Source organism: Cydia fagiglandana, chromosome 4 (assembly GCF_963556715.1).
Source record: "Cydia fagiglandana chromosome 4, ilCydFagi1.1, whole genome shotgun sequence".
NCBI classification, from domain to species: domain Eukaryota; kingdom Metazoa; phylum Arthropoda; class Insecta; order Lepidoptera; family Tortricidae; genus Cydia; species Cydia fagiglandana.
The window spans coordinates 16,391,403-16,414,870 of NC_085935.1; the positions used below are offsets into that span (position 1 = coordinate 16,391,403).

A 23,468-nucleotide genomic window follows, 5' to 3' on the forward strand; every position below is an offset into this window, starting at 1 on the left:
TGGTGCACAAATCACGCGAGATGTTTTCGACTACTTTTTGATCCCCCGTCCCCCTTTTCTTTATTCTTATAGATCTATTAATTTGATTAAATAGATTAGATTGATATGAAACTAAGGTGTTATATAAAAATAATGTGTTACATAAATTATATAACAAAAAGCATAGCAAATAGGGCATATTATTGCAATGTTCTGCCGCCAGAGTGTAGCACTAAGCTAGCTAGTAAATTTTCTCTTTTCTCTTTATCGCTCAAATATGCAATAGTGATAGAGAGGTTAGATAACGAAATTTAAATTTTCTTGTTCCGCGGCGGACCCCCAGATTGTGATGGATTGTGGTAGTCGCGCCCCCTACGCGCAGAGTTTCGCATAATATTTCCTATTAGAAATTCTACTCGTACCTAATTAATATTTAGAAAGTCTTCTTTAGAATTACCCTAAATTAGATCTAATATCATATCACTGGTATCACTGTCAGATTGACAATGTTTTTTAGTTATTTGCAAAATTAATGCACTATTTGATAATATTTAGATGTAATAGTACTTAAATATGATAAGAAACGTGTTCTTTTTGTAGACTAGACGTTTCCGATCTCATTTTGCATGAGAAAACGCTGCAATTCGGCATTTTCGGCTCCTATCATTCCGCTTAGACTGACGTTTGCTGAATGGCGTATGACGTGTGGCAACTAGTTTTATATAACCTCCTTGACCGGCGGCCGCGATATTTTTGCAGAGGGGAACGCCTGTTAATGGCCGCTCCATAGATATTTACTCCGAGATCCATACACATATTGTGAAAATGATGTATAATTATTAAACCAACACAATTTTTCTCTCACCGAGAGATTATTCCACATCTTACAAGTAGACAGTTATTTATTTGAAGTAATGAAATGAAAAAAAAAATATAATAAAGCAGCGTCTAGCGAATATGTATCTCAGCCTTTTCAATTCCGCCTTATGTGTAATTTAAGTAGATTGTTGTTATTTATTGATTGCCTATTGAAAATTTATATTTATTGATTTTCTGACAAGACAATTGCAAAGAACGTTTAAACAATGAGTCGTTACAGCTATTTGTATAAAAATTGATTAGGTACCAGACTTTATCTTACAAGTTTGTATTGTCCATCAATCTATCTGTCTCTAGGTCCCACTTCTGTGTTCTTTTTCGTTCATTGAGTTGATCTATATTATAATATTAGCAGAACAATGATTACAAATATATACCGAATATTATTTTAGTGAGATATTAAACACTGTAAAATGTAGGTAAATTATATAAAGACAGTAAAAATATTGCTGTAAGAAAAGGTCGCCAATTTTTGCGTTTTTATTTCACGAAATTTTGCGGGGTAAGAATTTTCTTATTAGTGCGTACATATTATCGGTTGCGGTTTTCCTATTATTTTATGTTGAGATGAGAGACTGAGAGGCAACTAAATTTATAATATAATGCTGTTATGAGTGCTGAATGAGTAAACAAGTTTGCAATTAAACTTCTCTTTGTTAACGATTATGGTATACTTATACTAAAAACCCGTTTTTAATGAAAACTAGTTTTAACTAGTGAAAACACGTTTTCTTTGAGGCAATGCAGAAAAGTAGTTCTAACTAGGGAAAACGCGGTTTCACTAAGAACGGGGTTTAACAGTAACATTACTATCGGTAAGTTCCACCCAGTAGAGTAACTTTTAAAAGTCACCGAATGAGCCAGACTTTCAAAAGAATAGGTAATTCTGAATTTTATTGCAAGTACGTAAATTTCTACAGATTATTACCCTCTTACTAGTATTTAATACTTATTCTAGATGTACTTACTTATCTACCTACTTATAAGTACGTTTATCGTTGTCCGTCTAACGAACTCAGCGAAATTACGAGAAGAAACCACAGAGTATCCTCATAACAATTTAATGAGTCTTTATACACCGCAATGTTTAAGTAGATACACATACATATTTATTATAGCAACTCATAAAGCTGTATGTTTGCAAATATCTTCTTTATAGAACACTCATTAAAAGTTGAACATAATCGGCAACTTCATATACCTGCTCCGGAACATACCGAAAATTATAGGAGCTAGCTCGTTAGCTGTAAAATCCTTCCTTTATTGATTTAATTTCGGTACTTTTGGCATACGAAATTAAATAAAGTAAATTAGTACCTAGAGGTACTAATTTACCGTATAAAATACCTATTTAGTATCAATATTTTACACGTTAATTCTAAGTACTAATTAATTATTTTGCCTTGTAGCGCTAATTGGGAAGATAACAGTGGAAATTAGGTTGAGTAAACGAGCTTAAACGAGGATGTTGATAATGTTGTGTAAGCAGGTAGCGAGAGTTAGGTCATTGTGAAGAATCATAATAAGTTTGTATGATTCGGTCGTTTAGACAACTTCTCAGAAACACAAGCAGTGTTGGACTTTGTGTCACTAGAAAAAGAGTGAGATCCCAAGTTAAATTTTATTTGAATTTGTTTCTTGGATCTCGCGTGACTTTAGCTCGTGTGCAGCCGGGTCGAGATGACGGGATGGACCGTGATAATGCAATAATGCTCATCAGCGTAATGAAAACTTATCTTTACGAATCAAATCCGGTATTTTGCGGAATACTCCCGGATTACTGCCTAATTCACTGAGAAAACGTTTTGTCGCGACTGTGAGCCCAGCTGTATAAAGCTGGCCATATACACTAGGGTATGCCTGCGCAGTTTTTCCAACTGCACAGGTAAAACGTAGCGTATGTAGCATTCAACTGCGTAGTTTTCTAACTAGATTCGCCTGTGCAGTTGAACTGTAGATACAGACAAAACTACGCAGGCGTTCCCTAGTGTATGACCAGCTTAACTTAATATTTATATCCGTAGGAACTCTGCGTGAGCAGTGGTCTTACTAATACGAGTACTAGCTCGACTGAAGTGATGCTGTCAATAAGCATTGTGAATATAGGCCCTGTAATCTTGTTTGAACGAGAGCTTTTATACTGCCGTCTCGGTATATATAGGATAACTTAGTTATATACCTACTAGTTGTTGTTGAGTCTATTACGTTGCTCCAAGAGATGTAGGGTATATAATATATGAATAGACCTTGGTACTTAGTGCTTCGTTATCAAGAACGTATTTTAATTTGTAAACATCATTTGTTAAACTGGTACGATTCACTCTTTTAATTGCTTTTTTACGTTAAAGATCGAATAGAAGCATTTACAGGTATAATAATTGAATATTTTGGGGATTTTACACAGATCGACCTAGCTTCAAACTAAACAAAGTTTGTTCTATGGGTAGGTACTATTAGGCGACATTTGTAATGGAACTAAGTTAATAGCCAGTAATAATAATTAAGATTGAAATGTTTTAACAACAAAACAGTAGAATATGACATTGAATCTATTTGAAAGTAAGTATATATATACCTAAAGGAAATAATTCTATATCATCAACATGTAATTTGTAGGCAAGTAACATGAGCATACAAATAACGATCGATCATTGATTGTACGTACTTATTGACAAAACAGAATATCGGAATAAACATGTCATTTGAACTTGAGATAAATGTATTGTTATTATTAATATGTCATCAATTCATCATTTTTTCCACTTGTGAAAAAAGTTGCGAAGGAAGTCAAAGCTGATGTGATGTTCCCAACCTACCCAGACAACCTAGATTTAAATAAACTACATACCTATATAAATCTTTTCCCTATAGATAATCACTCTTTTGCCATCCAATGTCTCACTAAATATAGATTTAAAAAAATACTCAGTGCCTATTAATATCAAACTTCGCTAGTCATGTGTTCTCTTATCTTATCAAGCACAATGACAAAGATATGTTAAATATGTGATATTGAATATCAGATTGCATATATTTGTATGACTTTTTGATATTTGATATGTACCTATGTGATTATGTGTAGTTGTCATAGATGCTTTATCAGGTAATAGAGTACATTTAGGTGTCATGATGTCTGCTTAACAACTACAATTTTATACAAAATGATACAGTACCTACTCGATGCCAAGGGAATAAAAGAGATTTTTTTGCTGATATCTACCTACCTCTTACAATACATGGGATTGGATAACATGGACCCAATGCAATCTGTGGGCCAAAGGTGATCGCACTATTATCGTCTCTCATAAGCTCATAACCAGTGATTGTACATTTTCCAGCATTTTTGGTGCAGCAGAGTGGTGTTAACGGAATTGGTATAGATAATTTCAACTGAAATGGTAAATAAGGACGTAGTTTAGCGTAAAAGATCCATCCTCTAAAATTTGTCATTTAAATGAACGACTTTTGCGTTTGACAGAAAGTTCAAATTTGACTAACAGATTTTTGTGGATTGGATCTTTTACCCTAAACTACGTCCAGGTTAATATTAACGTAATTAACGCTAATTAATCATTAGGGTTGAAATTACTTGTACCAATTCCGTTAACACCACTCCGCTGCACCAAATTGATCCGCGTGGTGTTAACGGAATTGGTATAGATAATTTCAACTGAAATGGTAGGTAAATTAAGGTTAATATCAACGTAATAAACGCTAATTAATCATTGAAATTTTGAAATTATTTATACCAATTCCGTTAACAACACTTCGTGCACCAAAAATGCTGGAAAATGTACGATCCCTGCTCATAACACACCTTTGTTACTACATATACAAATAAGAATGTGTTCCGAGATATTTGGCCACTTTGGTCCTCATCGTGGCCCGTTATCCATTCGGTATACCAACATAGAACCAAGATACCTACTAGAGTCTCTTTTCATAGCATGCAAGCTTATGTTAGATTATTCTGCATTTATGAAATGTAAACTAGTTTCCATTTTTCCGTACATTGTAATTATTTCGTAGGTAAGTATTTACTTTTGCATCATAAATTGACTACGTACATCGAGCTGCAAAAGGGTATAAACACTTTATGAATGGATTCCGTTCATTCTCTTTTGCAGCTGTGTGTACATGGGTCTGTTTACTCTAGTCAACGGGTGCAAAATAAACTCAGTTATCGACGTGATAAAATCATGATAAAGCAAACTTCACAGCTGCCGTGAGATAAAAAATATATGGAAGCTTTAGGGCTGATTTAGATGGCGCGCGAATTCGCATGCGATTTTAGTTACATTGCGGACTGTTGGTGACGTCCAATTCCACCGACCGATCAAAAACCGCATTGTAATGAAACTCGCATGCGAGTTCTCGCATCGTCTACATGAACCCTTATCCTGTCATACATACATATATCTAACAAACATAAGTGACATAAAAAAAACTAGGTAATTCACATGTTAACCATTTTTCGTGTAATGTAAATTCCAATGTTGCTAACAAACGCCACTAATGCGTAACACTTGGTATGTCTGGTGGGACAGAAAAGGGCCAATCCTCATCCCCTGGCTATACCTATTCGAATTTTCCCAGGGGATTCCGCTAAGCAGTTTTGGTTGTAGATGGAGCTTGGCACGGGTTACACAGTCCCCAAAAATGAGATGCTAATAAAGCGGAATCCAAAAGACATTTCGTTTTCTCCAGTCAAATAAGCTCCTATCAGTATTCATAACAATTCATGTCTTATTTTATAGTTATAACCGATTTTGTGACATAACAGTTATGTCACCGGCGCCTACTGGGAATATCCCGATATCGCGAGCTGCAATCGGCTTTAGATTACGTAACCGTAAAAAGGTAAAACGACTGATTGACACTTAATGCGGGTATTGAGCACACAATCGCATCTGTGAAGTTTAAAAAGCACCCCACCCACTCACCACCACGGTCGTGTGACACGAACTGCGAGACATTTATATTATTAAAATAGCAATCTTATTGAAATTCTAGTGCAGGTGTCTTCCACCAGTATGATAAAAATATACGTTTCAAATATATGGTTCTTCTTGTCGGTGACTAGTAGTCATTAAAGCGCTACTAGGTATCAAATAAAATCGTACCCAATTGGAATTGAAATCTTAGTTTTCGCTTGAAAACTTAACATAATTATAAAAAGTGGCATTAAAGTTGTTATCATATTTCTTAAATCTGAATCAACTTTGCGTTCTGGCATTGTCGTGAATAAATTGATTGGATTTACAAAATTAGAAGATTTACGGCCATTAAATGTCAACCACCAATTGGCGTTTCCTTTTTGTTTGAAAGCCAACGCAAAAAGAATCGTTTCATGCAAACCAATATAATGATTCTATTTTTTTGAATGATTATAGGCCTTATTTTTTTGAATGATTAATTTCCAATATTAAAATTAATAAAATTATTTCGAACTATGTACGTTCTTGTGATTTAGTAGAAACAAATACCAATATTTGCCATTTGTTTTAGTCTAAGTAAGAAATGTAATAAAAGGTGTCAAAAATCCAATTCTAACGAAATCCCACTTTGTGCAGAATTCTACGTTGACATCTCCTACGTGAAGGGTGAGGCTTTAGCGGTGAAGCTTTTCGATTGACGTATATTTCATGTTAGTTGCACCCTTATCAAATAAAATGGAGGCCTTTAGAGGCGTACCATCTATTTTTTGATAGCTTGTGACTTCGCCATGGTTTCAATATTACGAAATCTACGACATTACCACAAGGTTTCCAAAGAAATTCTTTATGAGGTAATTCGGTGGCGACTACGCTAAATATATGTCACAAATATGGTTGTCACTGTTGTCAGGTCTCGAGCTCTCATCAAAACAAATCGAATAGTTCCGTGTAGGTATTGGTTATCTGTTCCGTTAACGGCAGTGTGAACTACTTATCGGTCTTGACTTGAGACAGTTTAGTCACTTTATTTGCGCTGGTATATGCGACTTGTTTTTTTATATAAGTTTAGGTATTGGGGAAAACAAAAATGAGTCGTTCTTATTTCATATCATATTATTTACTAGACACAGGAAAGAACATTACGCAAAATCATGATTATAATGAATAACTAAGCTAGAATATTTTGTTTAGCTAAGCGTGTGATATAATATTTACCGAAAAACATTCATTATGCACGACTAAAACATAAACCTAGACATTTAAATATACCTACATTAACAAAAATAAATGTTGTCCAAACTATAAGACCTGGAATACCTACTCAAACAACAACCAGCTACCAGCTACCCACATTATTTATCTTGTGATCTAAATTAAACACGACTCATTGTAATAAGATAGAGTTAAGTACCTAAATGGTTGCTTGTTTCATGCATTTCTAAAGCTAAAATGTTTGTAGAAAATTAACATGTCAAGTAGGATTAAATCCTCAAGATGATATGTTGATGCCAGTGTTTATATTAAGTAAATTACGTTAGCCTAAAAGGGTGACAGGATAAATATTGAAGGAGAGACTGCGTGAAAATAGATTGTAAATCTTATGATAGTGGTATACTCTCGGAAGAAGTCATAACTATAATAGACAATCCCTGTATCCCCAGGGGACGAAGAAGCGACTACAGAATTTATTTTCTACTTATATGGTCTGACAATGTGTCGGACGGCTAGTCTTTTGTCGAACTATTTCTTATATCAGTGCACTGCTTTATGAGATGATAATATTTACCCATATTTTGTAATTTACATGTATTGTGTATTATGGTTATACAGGGTGTCCCAGAATTCGACGTCAAGCCGTAAACGGATGATAGACCAAGTCATAACAGTTATCATAAAAATACAAAAAAAAAATCCAACTCGTTTTTTAAAAAATTATGGTCACTTTAAAAATTCACTAAAAAATCCACACCCTGTAATGGTTCTTTAACTCTTGTTACTACAAATTCCATAATTTATTCTAATTTTTTTATTATTGTGTAATCTTGAATAATTACAGGATGTGGATTTTTTAGTGAATTTTTAAAGTGACCATAATTTTTAAAGAACATGAGTTGGATTTTTTATTTATTTTTATAATAACTGTTATGACTTGGTCTATCATCCGTTTACGGCTTGACGTCGAATTCTGGGACACCCTGTATTTTACAGCATAGGATTGAATGCATCTAAACCTGAAATTTCTGCAAAATATACCTACAGGAATTCCCGGAATTCCCGATATTCTACTAGCTAATATCGTTTTCAGACGATTCCCAAAGCTCTACGCTGCGCGCTACAGGCAAGTACCGGAAAATTACCAATCACAACTTGGAGGAGAAATAATTACTGCTAATAGCTAAGGGAGTAGATGAATTATAACGGTAGGCATTGGTCATATAAGTTAATTCACATATTTTTGTTATGTGCCCCATCTTTTACAATAAACAATAGTATTAATATGGCAGTAGTAAATAAATAGGTACTCATTATTATTTAGCAAAACGGGACTTAATCGAGTATAATTAAGTGTTTACCTCCGACGTTTCCAGGCCGGGGAACGGGGTACTCGCACCTTAATTTCGTTATAATCTTGTTACAAGGCGATAGCATTATGTTATGATGAGGTATTTACCGTATAACCACGTATAAATAATATGAAAATGTCACAGACAAATAAAATTTTCGTCAAACTATGCAAATAGCTACACGCCCGAAATGACGTGATTCGTGTTAGCGGATACATAAATCGTTTTGTTTAAATAAATAAGTAATATTCACTGTACTCGTGTATGGATAGAAGATATAGTTGAGTAACCGATAGTGTAGGGTACCTAGAAGTGCATCATAATACCTACACGAATTTATTATGCTCAATATGCTCAGCGTGGCGATCGTGAGTAGCTAATATGTTCCAAATATGATTATTAATGTATACAGTACCTATTTTACGTGACTACTGATGTAATAAATATTAAATCTTTCTATCTCAATTATTTTTCCCATTACGTATTTATATCGGGCGTACATTCAAGCGACTCATAAGTCTCAGCGAGGACGCGATGACCTATGGACAGTGACTAACTAACCCCCGGCGATAACTCATTGCCTGATAAAGTTTTGCGCTGTTTGTATTACATTGATTTACATTGATTGATTCAGTTATGTATTTATTCAGGCAACGTAATTGTGATAATGTATGGTACGTATACATATTATATCATGTTTATCTTATAGAAATGTAACAAACAGGAAACATGTACCTTTTATCGGAAAATATGATGTAACAAAATAGGAAATGTGATGGATTGATTTAGACGAAATAAACATTACCTCCCATTAATTCACGTTACAAAAACTATGTTAATGTTAAACCCGGTTCTACGAGTAAGATAAATTTCACCCAATTATAATTACTTCACAAGGTAGACTGATGACCTGGTAAAGGTCGCGGGAGTCCGCTGGATGCGGGTGGCTCAAGACTGGTCATTGTGGCACTCTTTGGGGGAGGCCTATGTGGACGTCCTCCGGCTGATATGAGGATGATGATGATGGTGATAATTACTTCGTTTTTGCATGATTAAGTATAACAAAACATCCAAATATTTAATCAAACTATGGGTTTACAGTAAGAAGTCAGCACGTTCACGGCATGCTTAGCATATCAAGTACATGATTAGGTACTCATGTGATAATACATAAGTGGTCGAAAATACTCACTGACTATATGTATCATGAAGGAGGCGAAGACCACCATCCAGCCCCAGCCGCCGTCGGGCGGCGGCGGCGGGCTCTCCGAGCTCTCCCGCGACGAGGCCGGCGCGTGCGCACCCTTCCCGTTTGCACTCTTCACTCCTCCGTGAGACATCTCGCTTCTCTGCCCACTTTTATAAAGCTTATAGATTTATAAGGCAACTTAAGTTTTGATATGATTTTAGAAATGCGGTTATATATTTATATAAAATCTTCTAACGTGTATAAGCTACTTAACAGTGGATGACTTGTTATTTAAACAATCAGTTTTATAAATGCAATAGTGGAAACGATTCTAAGGAAGCACGGTAACAATAGTAAAAAGTATTATTTGTTAAATATAAATAATGGGTAATCTACTAGTATTATCTATGTTGATAAATCATTGTAAGGCCTATCTATGGTGTAGGATGAAATCGGTGTTTTGGGTCCCTGGTCGCCGGCGCAGGCAGGACATGTTCGTCGTAGCTGCCGCTTTCAGCTGAAACAAAAGAAAACGCACAATTACTACATGTTGTAGTAGTTAAAAAACCGGCCACGTGGGAGTCGGACTTGCGCACTAAGGGTTCCGTACCACCTACGCAAAAAACGGCAAAAAAATCACGTTTGTTGTATGGGAGCCCCATAAATACTTAAATATTTAGTATATTCTGTTTTTAGTAGGTATATTTTGAAAATTTCAAGTGCCCAGTTATCACGGTTAGTTATCATGAGATACAGCCTGGTGACAGACAGACGCACAGACGGACAGCGGAGTCTTAGTAATAGGGTCCCGTTTTTACCCTTTGGGTACGGAACCTTAAAAAATACTATAGTACCTAGTATATTCTAAATGAAGTTAAAAAAAAAACTAACAAGTATACTTCGATCAATCTACAGTTCTGGCGATTAAGGTGTTTTTAGCAAACAAGGCAAGTAGGCCAGCATGTTTTTGTTGGTCATCAACTTACTTAGCTGCAGCTGTGTAATTACGTCAGCGAGCGGGCAATTTACATTATTTGCCAATTGACTAATTAAGTAGGTATTATCCTTCCATTTGTTTACAAAAACGTAAACTGATGCCTAACTAACCTACTAAGTAACCATTTCACGGAATGACACATTTAATGTAGTTTTTGCTAAAGTAAATATACTTATTAGCGTTAAAAACAAGATAAGATAAGATAAGATAAGATGTTTATTTGTATAGTCATGTACATGGGATGTTATTACAGTTATACAGGAAGCTTCCATGACACCCTGTCAGGGCACACAAATTTTCTTATATCTAGCTTAATACTAAAGTACATTACAGGCCATGCATGCTATTATTATGTCTAATATTTTGAATTAATGTATAATTAATAATTAGTCAGGGCGAATTTCGTATTAAGTTGAATGTCAATGTTAGTTTGATTACAATTTTTGGTATAAGTAGTGCGGCTAGCTTTCATCATTTAAAAAGTTATCCACTGAGTAATAGCATTTTTGTATTAGGAAGGTTTTTAGTTTTTTGTGAAACAGTTTGTCATTTGGTTCCAATTTGATCTCATCGGGTATTTTGTTTACTACTTGGATACATACGAAATGGGGCCCGTTTCTATAGATGGCTAATTTAGAGCTTGGTGTTTTTAATTTGTTTCTATACTGGCTTCTAGTTTTGTATGTATCCAATTTAGCTTCAAATAGATCGGGGTTTTTCCTAGCAAAGATAGCGGCCTCCATTATGTATATTCCCGGAAGTGTAAGTAGCTCATATTGTTTGAAAAAAGGACGGCAACTGTTTGGGATCCGTATATTTGCCAGGATTCGTACACATTTTTTCTGTAGGACAAAGAGTTCGTGAGCGTCAGTGCTGGCTCCCCATAAGACCACACCATATCGGAGACTAGAATATATGTACGCGTAGTAGACGGATAGTGCAGACTCAAAATCTGCATTTAACTTTATCACGTTAAGCGCGTAGATAAACTTTGTTAGTTTTGTCTTCGCGCCTTGTACGTGGGCCTTCCAGTCTACTCCGGAATCAATGAAAACTCCTAGTAGTTTAAATTCTGTGACTTCCTCTATCTGGGCGCTATTTATGTGTAGGTTCATCTCTAAAGGTTTTTTCTGCTTGGGTTTAAATTGTATAATTTTCGTTTTCTTTATGTTTACTTCAAGGTTGTGGCATTCTAACCATGTTCTAACTGTGTTGAAGATAGAAATAAGTTGGGAGTTACATTCTGTGGTATTTGTAGCGCTGAATAAAAGGGAGACGTCGTCGGCAAACATTACACAGGTCACATTGGGATCTAGGATTTTCGGCAGATCATTTATATATGTCAGAAATAGGGTACATGCTAAAATACTTCCCTGTGGCAAAGAACAAGTGGTACGGCGTCTTTGTGAGGCAACTTCAGTCACTTCTCGGGCTTCGTGATTATAGTAGTCTATGTGTACATATTGTTCACGATTTGTAAGGTAGGATTTGAACCACCTGTGTGTCGTACCGCGTATTCCCATTTCGTATAACTTTGAGAGGAGTATTTCGTGGGACACTTTGTCGTATGCTTTGGTCATATCGAGAAGTAACCCAATGCTGTATTTCTTATCATCGATATGCTCTAAAATTTTTCTAATGTATTTGAATATTGCTAACGTTGTTGAGTGATGTTTTCTGAATCCGTGCTGATTTTTGTCAAATATTTTATATTTTTCGAGGAAGCTATACACACGATTGGCCATTGCTTTTTCGAAGATTTTTGAAATAGCCGGGAGTAATGCGATAGGACGGTATTGATTCGGATTTGTTGCCTTGCCACATGGTTTTAAAATTGGTTTAATTTTAGAAATTTTCAGCTGGTCTGGGAATATGCCGTTATCGAACGATTGATTTATTAGTTGTGTTAAGGGTGAAGCTAGTTCATTTGCGCACAGTTTTAATAACGCCGGCGGTAATTCGTCTGTCCCGAAGCTCTTTTTGTTCTTAAGCTGTTTAATTAATTTCAGTGTTTCGCATTCGGTAATTGGACTTAAAAATATGGAGTTAGTGACAAAGGTGAGGGCAGGACGGCCGACTAGCGGCTGCGCGGGCGCATCTATGCAACCCGCGCTTGCGTTGTCAAGCGGCGGTGATGACTCACCTACCGATGCAAAGTGCTCGTTAAAAGCATCGGCTACTAGTTGGGGCGATTCTAAGATTTTATCGTCAATTTTTAAAGACATGTTTTTGTATCGTCGTTCGTTGTTCTTTCGCGTGATGTTATTTATTATGCTCCACATGGTTTTGGTTTTGTTATTCGTTTTTCTAATTTGTTTTGCGTAATTTATTTTATTGGATTTTCTTATACATCTTTTCAGCATTTTTTCATATTTTTTATAGAAATCGTGGATAATCTCGTTTCTTGTCATGTTAACGAAGATTTTAAGCTGTCTTTTATGTTTGCAAGATATTTTTAACCCTTTGGTTAGCCAAGTTTTAGTTTTTGACGATGTGTATAGTCTGATTCTTTTTTTAGGTATATGTGAGTTTAAGATATTCTGCAGTTTATCACTAAATGACTGATAATTTTCATTAATGTTGTTTTTATCTAATATTATGGTACCCCAATCGATGTCTGACAATGCTTGCCTAAAAGAAAACATATTTTTGTCACTAAATATCCTACCTTCCTTATGCCAGGGTTTTTGTATGGTCTGCAAGGTGTGGCTTTGGACTATGAATGTAACGCCTTTGTGATCCGATATGCCATGGTCCTTTATTTCTAGAACATATTCTTTCTGGTTTGTGTATACGAGATCGATACATGAGTTGGAACCGTTAACCTGCCTAGTTGAGTTTTTAACGATTTGAACTAGATTGTGACATAACATAGTATCATTGAGTTTCCTAGAGGTGCCAGAGAGTCTTAACATATTGATATTAAAATCACCTACGATAACAATTCGTTTTTTTTGCTCTTTGAGTTGTAATTTACATAGTAATTTGTAACAAGATGTAAGAAAAATAATGCAGTCCACGTATACTCGAACATTCTCTATTCTTATTGACCTACATCTTTGTCGATAAAAATGTCATTTAATACTAATAGCCACATTCATCATTCATTATAATGATTGATGCAATCATATAAAGAGCAATTAAATCACATTTGGCGGAATCAATTCTTAATGCTATTACTTTTCAGAAGTAGTTTGTGTTTAAATTAATCGAACAATTCCAAAATACGACAGTTGAACCAACACAGTTTAAAATTGACCTTGGTATCGGAAAATAATACGTTTTCGTTCTTTAGGCGAGGCGATAGCCGGGATTCCGGAGATGACAATATCCGGCAAATACTCAACGAGCGTTTCATTTCAAATGTAACGAACCGACCCTAGCTGTTTTCTTTTACCCGAATGATGAAGAAGGGTACCTTATCTACACAAAAGGTGTACCCGCTGATTGTATACCGGCTTAAGTTCGTTCGTACATACCCTCAATATTAAGCCCACAGACAACATTATAGTAGCAGATGAAACATCGGGGCAAAAGTATTTGCCCCACTAGAATACTTTTCCAAATACAGTTCGTGTTCAAAAATATTTTTTGTATGTAGAATGGTAGATACTTTTGACGCCTAGTTTGATCCGTTAGTTTTGAAGCTGTAGTCTCATGATCCTCGTCATATTTCATTACTTTGAGATCATAGAGATTTAAGATAGGTGTTTGCTGTATTAAATCGGCATATTACTGATATACCCGTACACATTGATACTCGTACCCAACCCATCACTATGTTATCTTTGCTAATTCCGCTATTTATATTTTTATGAAGAGACGCCTTGAAAACTTGCCAAAAATAGAGCTAGTAATTAAAACGGTAGAGTATACATATATTGCAGGAATAATATAAAATGCTCCGCAAAATGTAGGTATATTTAACGAAATATCTAATCACAAAGGCATGGCCGAGCATATGGAGTGAATATGATTGATGATATTGGGGCTTGTGATATGGGGACGCGGGATGTGATAATCCGATCGATACAGACCTGATAACGTGATGTTGTGGACGAGAACTGATTTTTGTAGATAATTCTTATCTACATATATGTTTTAGGTTATCGTGGAATATCTATTAATATAGGTAGTTGATGAGATTACTCGTACAAGAGATATTTTGCTTCATGCAGATACCTCAGCTGATAAGTATCTTTTTACTGAATTATTATTATTCCATGTGTTTGAGGTAGCATACGAATATACACGTATCTACCTACTGTTTACTGTATGCAGGTATATTTTAGGAGGGTCTAAGGGTTGGCCTTTTCGTTAGTTATTTAAGCTCCCCATAAACGACACGATTACCTACTTAATAAAAATTTTAAGTATAGGTAAAACTTATGGAAAGTGTCTTCAGACAATTTTTGTGAAAAAGCAGCAGCAGGCTTTTTCACAAAAATTGTCTGAAGAGACTTTCCATAAGTTTTTATAAAAAATGATTGGACGAGAGTTCAAACAACCACCAGGCCGCCCAAAAGCCACCTGGTGGAGAAACCTGGAGAAACAGTCGCTAAAAATACCAGCAACCTACTATGACAGAGCCAAATGGCGGAAGCATATTCAGAGGGCCGACCCCAAATGAAATGGGAAGTGGCACGGAGAAAGAAGAAGATTGGACGAGAGTTCAATATCAAAGTTTTTTTTAATAGGTGTCGAATAAAATAAAAAGAAGACTGTCTTTATTTGGCATCATTTTTGTGTCATATTTTGATACAAAACCATTAAAACCATAGGTACTTACATTTCTTTACCTGTGTCGTGTCTGTGTCATACTTTACTGGATAGATTGAACGCTAAATCGCTATATAATACTATACATATATTAAATGGTAATTAATGCCTTTAGTCAAAAAACCTGTAACACTATTAGTAACAAAGTCTCCCTGAATCCATTTTCGCCTGTTCGCCACGTGTTGCTAACGTGATCTGACAGCTGCCCTCACATTAAATACAAACAAAGTACGCCCTGAATTCGCAGTGTTAGCCGTGAGCAAGAATAACAGCAATTATTTAAACATGAGTCTAATTTGGAATCCCTTTGTCGACAAGGGCATAGCCACTGTCAGCTGTGACCTTTTACGCACAAGCTAGAAACTTTGATGCCCAAATCAAAATTAGTAACAGGTACTTCTATTTATAAACTTTGAATCGTCTTTGCGATCAAATTAAGTTTATGAGGGATGCTCTTGTACGATTAAGGGCCCCCCCACATCTACTCTACAATTCTATGGCCGACGTCGACGCAACGTCGACGCAGCGTCGACGCAACTGCGCGGCGACGTCATTTTCCATAACGCTGGACCGACGCCGACAGACGCCGATGCTCCAAAGACGCCAGATGTGGGGGGGCCCTAAGTAGGTAAAGTTTTTCACTCTTCCAGCCCAAGCCAAAAAGTTCAGTTCATATTAGCTCCACACCTACTTGAACAGTTATATCATATTATCTCCGTATATCGCAGATTACGTGACACGTGATACCTATGTGGTGGGTGGGGCTGAATCACGTCGAAACTGAGATAACTTTATTGGATAGGGGGTTAGGATTATTCTCACACATTGAAAGGAAAAAAAACTTGTAAAAATAAAGATTAATATCAGTGTACTTACTTTTTAGAGTGTCTTGTGGATTTGCTAATATACAGGGTGGAAAAATAAGTCGGGCCCTGGAGGGAAACTACCTTAAATCCTTAAGCTGGCTCATTTTACTTAAAGGAGACATTCCTTTATTTTTAAAAAGAAAAAAAACTGCATTCAAAGATTTTCTAAAACTCGCTTGCCTCGCCCGGGACTCGAACCGACTAAAAATTCAAAAAAATAAAAACGCGTAATTTTATTCTACTAGTTGATACAGTTAATGTTAATGATAACATTTCTTCAAGAAACATTAGGTCTTACACTCGTCTGTCGTATAAAATATCCATAAAATCTAATATTTAGTACTTAAGATTTTTTTAGACAAGCCAAATTGAAGAAAAAAAGAAAAATACTTTGAATGCAGTTTTGTTTCTTTTTAAAAATAAAGGAATGTCTCCTTTAAGTAAAATGAGCCAGCTTAGTAGCGGTAGTTTCCCTCCAGGGCCCGACTTATCTTTCCACCCTGTATGTGGGTACAGTCAGCAAACCTATTGGCTTAACGAATAGTGAATAGTTTTGCCAACTCAAATAGGAATGACCTATGAGCTTGATACATATCTTGATGTACCTACACGGTTACGCTACGTCTTACGTAGGCGAACAACGCGCGAACGCGGCGCGGCGCGGCGCGGCGAAATCAATCCTTTGATGCCCATAGAAGTGTCCTACGTAAGCGATCTCGTTGCGAACGCGGTGCGGCGCGATTTGCACGCGAATGTCAGGCGGCGCGGCGCGGCGCGGCGCGGCGGCGGCCGCTTTCGCCGCGCCGCGCCGCGCCGCGTTCGCGCGTTGTTCGCCTACGTAAGACGTAGCGTAAATAATTAATAAGTTATCACCCGCGACTTCGTCCAAGTCTTTAATAGTAGTAGTAGTAAACACTTTATTGCACACAACACGTACCATAACACAGAGAGAATACAGTAATGTGTATGTGTACAAAGCCGAACTTATCCCCATAAGGGATCTCTTCCAGCTAACCTTAGAAATACGACCCCTAAAAGGCCAAACAGTAAAATAAAGTTAAGTAAAGTAAAGTTTCTAAAGTTACTTAAAGGTTTAAGTAACTTTAAAAACTTAACATTTACTTTTTGGCCTTTTAGGGGTTGAATTTCCAAAAATCAAATAAACAGGCTAAATATGAAAGAATTATGTGAAATGTTTCATGCCACTTCTCTTACAAAACAACATTGATGTAAGTACCTAGGCAAAATAAATATCTAGGAAAATTTATAAAAAATGTGAAATTAATGACGCTTTCATTACGTACTTTCTTTTCATTCGATTTAACATATTCTTCCTTAAACAACATTGTTTTCGTAAAGCTAAGTAGGTAACCTAATACCCATTTGAATAATGATTGTTTCATTATATTCGCTTGTAGCTCCAGACGTCTGTGAAACCATATTGTCTAACAGACCTCTAGTAAATTCGTTTATTCGCGTTCACTGACTTCTATTTAATTTGTGAACATCGCTTAGTTATATCGCTTTGTTTAAAGCTACAATATGCAATTCTTGGGGCAAATGTATTTTCATCATGATATTTTTTTAGAAAAAGGAAAATATTGCGAGGAAACCTGCTAAACTTGGGAATGAAGTAAAGAACGTATTAAAGTTACGCAAGTTGCGTTAGTAACTAAAATAAATTTAACATTACCCATATATATTAGTTGTTATACATTAAAAGTGGAATTTCGGAATTATTTATCAACCAGGACAACTGGAAAGTATAGAGATACCCGTACCTAATTACGAATTTATATACACGTACGTTATAGCCTTGGGCAGTACCTAATAGTAATACAGTACATAGGTATAGTCAGACAATCACACACGTTCAAGTTCAGACATCCATATTCTAACTTTAAGATACGTCAAATAATAGATATGGAAACGATATAGATTGGATACGTTTTTGTTTGTAGAGACCTCACATTTGACACTGTCATATCCGATCCATATCGTTTCCATATCTATTATTTGACGTATCTGAAAGTTCTAATATGGCTCAGAGTCTCGTCTGTACCTGCTGCAAGTATTACCTTATCAATTACCTAATATAGTATTACAATAAGTAGGTAGGTATTTATCACAAACATATGGACATTTCTTATCACGTGTTCCAACTCGAACTTTCTTATCAGCGTGTGTTTAATTGTATCAGGGCAACAGAGCGGCCTGTTGTCACAATTGTGATTGTGACTCTGGGCCATGATTTCTTACATCACTTCATTAAATCACTCGAACAATATTGATTCAATTCAATTGCACGACGTTCTATTTAATGACATTATTATTGATCAGTAAAAGGTTTGTTTACTTTTGTAGGGGTCACAAGAACGGGCGGCACGGCATTCAAACTTTATAAATCTGGCGTTGATTTGATATGATGACTCGCATTATGTCTCACTTGCAGTTTTAATATTGGATCCCGTGAGATGCACCGGCAACATGAGCCAAGTAAAATTAATTTCAAATCAAATTGAGATTTTTACATTGACTGCGATGAGGCTCTTGGGAACCAATTCGACTGGTTTTGATATTCTGCTGGCTCTTTTATTCCTTTTATACGATTGAATTTTTTACGATCTTATCAAGCCCGTGCGAATAAATGCTATATTCCTTACATATGAAATTCAGAGTTGTATTGCAAGTGCAATATAAATTTAATGGTTCCTCTGAATTGATGCGAAGATCCCCGGGTAAATATCCTATCCCATTGTAAATAAAGTTGTTTATCAGTGTTTACTACTTTGTATACAGGAGCTGTTAGTGTAGAAAGAATCACTAATGTGTTTATGTTTACCGAGCTGAGTCAGCGAACGCGAGCCGCTAAAAACACTAGGTTGCCGCTGAACAATGACTTCTTTGTGTCGTGTATCAAACAACACAACGCAAGTTCGCGTGTATCTCCTACCTAAATAAGTACATTTCGATTGAATAGGAAAACCAGTTTCAAGGAAAGAATTTCAGGAGAATAATGTTAACGATGTAAGGCGTTTCAGAAAATCATTGCTTACATAAATAGTAGTTGGTACTTAATGATTCAAAATGTCCTAATAATTTGAGGATACTATAATTAATTATCAATTCACTTTTTGTTACTTTGCATTGAAAATATTATACTAACAGTACCATGAAAAATAAAGAAAAATTCGTATATACTTACATCTCTATTTTTTGGTGCTATATGTCTGTAAAGTCCAACAAACTTCTTAAACTTTTTAACCACAAATAAAAATCCACGTCCACGAAAGCGTTTGAGAAAATGTCGTTCTTTATTTAAGAATGCATATGTAAGTCGATGAGCCAAAAATAATTCGTGGGACCGCGTGTATTTGGCTCGAGGCACCGCTGCGTTCCGTCCGTCGCGGGTGTTCGCGCGCGCTGCGATTCGCGGACTGGCCACCGACAACAAGTACGGACACCCTTACTATGAAAGATGCTATCGGTACTCTCAAAGATCATGAGGACTTTGATATCAGATGATATCAGTCACTGTTCACAAATATCTATGATATATTTGCAACTTTTTGACTTGGAAAATTGTCAGGTGGTTGATTTCTCTATCTACGAGATATCTACGGAAACAAGGAACTTTAAGGGCCATTTGCACCATCCCACTGACCCGGGGTTAATATGTTAATTAAACCGCAATCCAGTGTCAATTTGTACTGGTAGCCATGGTAAAACCAGGTTCAACCGGTTAACTAATCCCGGGTTAGTGAGAGTGCGAGTAGCGCTAGGTTCCTATATTTATTTTATGAGTTAAATGACTTTAAATAAGTCAGTCTTGTATTCCGATCTCGTGAAATTTATAAGAACACAAATGACGATTTGCAACTTTTCAGGCAAAACCTTGTCCAAAATTCGTATTATTGCCGTAACAATAAAAAATATGATAGTTCTTGTACAAAAAAACATCATTTTCTGTTGGCTCTTGTTGAAAATTACCTACACACAATTTGTACTTTTTGTTATGTTAGATTACGTAAAACATATAACTATTGCAGTGGTCAGGTATAAGTAGCCAGTATTTATAACTAGAGTGTGAGGGAGTTATTATTGCGGCGCTTATCAGTAAGTTTGTTGACATCTCGGTTATTTTTGTATAAAGTCGCAGTTATGGAATGTTAAACTTAACAGAATCTTCATAGTAAGAATAATATACCCGGATGTTTTTAGTAGGCAGGTACACGTCTATACTTTCGTTGCTCAAGGAAAAAATTCTTAAGTATATTGCATGTTGGCCACGTCTGTTCATTAGTATACTTTTCGCTTAGTTTAATTTTAAAAGTACAGGCCCTATTTAGGATTTTTCTTCACTCTTTAAGCGTAATTGAAGAAAAACAGCAGAAAAGTCAATGTCGAAATTGCTACATTGTGTACAAGGTACACATAGTCGCATAGTAAGCGGCAATTCAAGCAGCGATTCGAGGTCTATCGGCTCGATTTGTGTGTACTGTACAAGGCAATACAGCGCGTGCCCTCATTTCAATTCAAGAAATTAATTTCAAAAGCTCACATCTCATTTAATCATAGTGCAATCTATGAGTTATTGCTTGGAAATAGCAACTATTTAAAATAATGATAAGAGTTTTTCAAATATTATATTTTTTAATCAGATGAAATGCTTATTTTGTATAGCTACGTATCGGAATGTCATTACCGCGCTATAAAACCCGAGTTAACGAGTACAGTGAAAAACTTTATCTTAAATATAGCACAATTTTAAAATATTCATAAATTAACTGCAATCAGTCACTTGACATTCACACAATCCCAATAGTTAGAATCAATAATGTCAATTGAATGTGATTCAAAACAAATCGTGAACTTAAATTGGTCTTGGAATGACGATTAGATACGAGTTGAAAATATCCAATGTCGAATTCCACACATACCTACTTACTGAAAAAGCTTTTGTCTCTTCTGGCGCTGGCGTTCAAAGGGTGTTTTAGCTTTGTGCATATGTAATCCAGCGTCAGTCCTATTTTGTCGTTCAACAAGAGGATCCATTATAATTGCAATCATTGTTAGAGCTTAGTTGTCACAGGAATCTATTACTATCCTCTAGTACTACTATCACTAAAATGAAAAATATTTATTTTCAGGCAACTATTGGCCCATAGATTAAAACTAGCACACGCATTATAAAAAAAAGCTTTAAATAAAAACCTAAGTAATTAACTAAGGTTAAGGCTAAGATTAATATATAATAACCACTACGGTTCTCTAGAGGAAAGTTCGGTAAGCACAAGCACACATAACATGTGCCAGCTTTTAGTTCACCCGTCAGTGCCTTTGTTTCTTTGAGAAAACTTATTTCTGATGTTTTTTATTTGTGTTTTGCACTTATTACAGACGTGCCTGGTTTGGCTTTATTCCAGCTTTGATTGCAGATTGCTCAATGTATGTTCGAACCATGGCATGTATCAGTGCCAACGAGGTTTAATGACGGGCATAACCCGTGACACGATACCCGGTGTACAACGGCGTGCATTGAACTCAGGACTTTTGAGTCAAAAGCTGGACGGTTTTGTTTTCTGAAGTTGTTGCAGTTTGTATGCTGACTTCATACATGTTTATCGTTAGACGAATTAACAAATGAATAATTCTATTATTGATTCGTTGTATAGCGAATTTGTATGAGACAAATTCGCTATACAAATATGAAATAAACTTTCGAAAAACTTAACAAGTAGGCTAGTAGTAGCTAATACATGTTTTATAACTAGAAATAACGGAATGACAATATGTCGTCGAGTTCGACAAGCTTCAACGTTTATATCATAGGAATTAATAGGTAAAAACGGTAAAATTTCCGCCTGACACGATGACAAGGCAACCCTCAATTATGTAAAAAATTGGATCATACAACTTTATGTACAATTGTATAAATATCTGATACCTAGCTTACTTTTAGCATCTAATCAGTTATTTATATGCAGCCTTGAAAATGAACCATACTTATTATGCTGAAACAAAGTCGAGAGTAGAGGACAAAAGTATTCTGCAGGCGGTTTCGGCTGCGTCTGATTGACCTTAATTACACTAACAATTCACAAATAATTATAAAATTTAATTAAATAGAACGGCACAAATCGCGCCCGTTAAGCTTATAAGGAGAAGCTGTTTGTGTCATTAAAACTTCAGAGATAACATGTTGCGTTTTTTTCCGACTGTACTGCGACACCGGGGTCAAGGCTGAGGCAGTTAGCCTCTGCATAAAATAGCTCACAAGCTAGCCAGCATTATTATTTTTGTTTGTAATGCTAATGACGTGAAAGATAAGTTGTGAAGCTAATGACTTATTGTTGTATAAACATATGAAATGAGTACGATGATATTTCATAGAGCATTTAGACCATAACTTTTATTTCTAATAGTATATACATATAGTCAAGTGACACTGAAATAGGTAACTATGTATCTATTTTTTATTTAATAACCAGTAAGTAGGTATGGCGTTATGGCGTCTGATTAGGTCCCATATTTAATTTTGATACCTAGATCAAAGGGGCCAGAGGTCTGAATAATAGGCGTACGTAGACAAGTTTGATAAGATAGCACAAGCAGTGCAAGTATTAGTTAAGTACGACATAATTTCATAGGATTTAAAATAACACTTGAACCGCTTGTGCTATCAAAATTGTAGCAGACTTTTCTTGGTACTCTTACTAACTCTAGTAGTGTCCCCAAGATGTGTAATGCGTAAGCGCGTTTTGGCTACTAACCGTTGTAGTCACGGACCTAAGGCGGATATTAGTTAATTGTAACGTAGGCGCAGCTGCCCACTAGTTAGTTGAACGAACTGGACTGGTGCCATATTTGTATCTTAAAAACATCATCTTGATATGCACTCATGCTTCTCATCTCGCTTTCTCCGCGACCAATATGCAGTGTATATTAAAAGGAAATATTAAATTGAACTGTAATTTTAAAAATCTGAATGCGGCTCTTTACGACGGTTAAGACTTTGATGAGTATTTGAATTCTGCGAATACATTCCGTTCTGTAATATTATCTGAGTATACCCAGCTGCGAAAGTGTATCGCCATTGGATTATTTTATTTATTTAAATATTTTTTCATCAAAGAAACGCGAACTTAGCAGAGCCTTCGTATGATTTTTCCGATATTATAATAACATTATTATGAGAGTTAAGAGCTTTTAAAAATTGTTTAAGAAATAACAGGTTTGAATTCGGTTTTACAATAAAATTTATGAAAATGATTTTAA

General features: G+C 35.7%; 1 protein-coding gene across 2 annotated transcripts in view; it reads right to left on the reverse strand.

The window, feature by feature from the left end:
- The window catches only part of LOC134663934 (monocarboxylate transporter 12-like), a 48,027-nt gene that overhangs the window by 8,834 nt on the left and 15,725 nt on the right, over positions 1-23,468 (reverse strand). Inside the window, exons 1-2 of one of the 2 annotated variants that reach the window (XM_063520478.1) lie at positions 19,396-19,636; positions 9,552-10,065 (exon numbers count right to left, since the gene is read on the reverse strand). In XM_063520478.1, the coding sequence (XP_063376548.1) occupies positions 9,552-9,699 (148 nt within the window). In that variant the 5' untranslated portion in view covers positions 9,700-10,065; positions 19,396-19,636. Of the gene's footprint in view, positions 1-9,551; positions 10,066-19,395; positions 19,637-23,468 lie in introns of those variants that run through there. The other variant, XM_063520477.1, reaches the window with a different exon arrangement.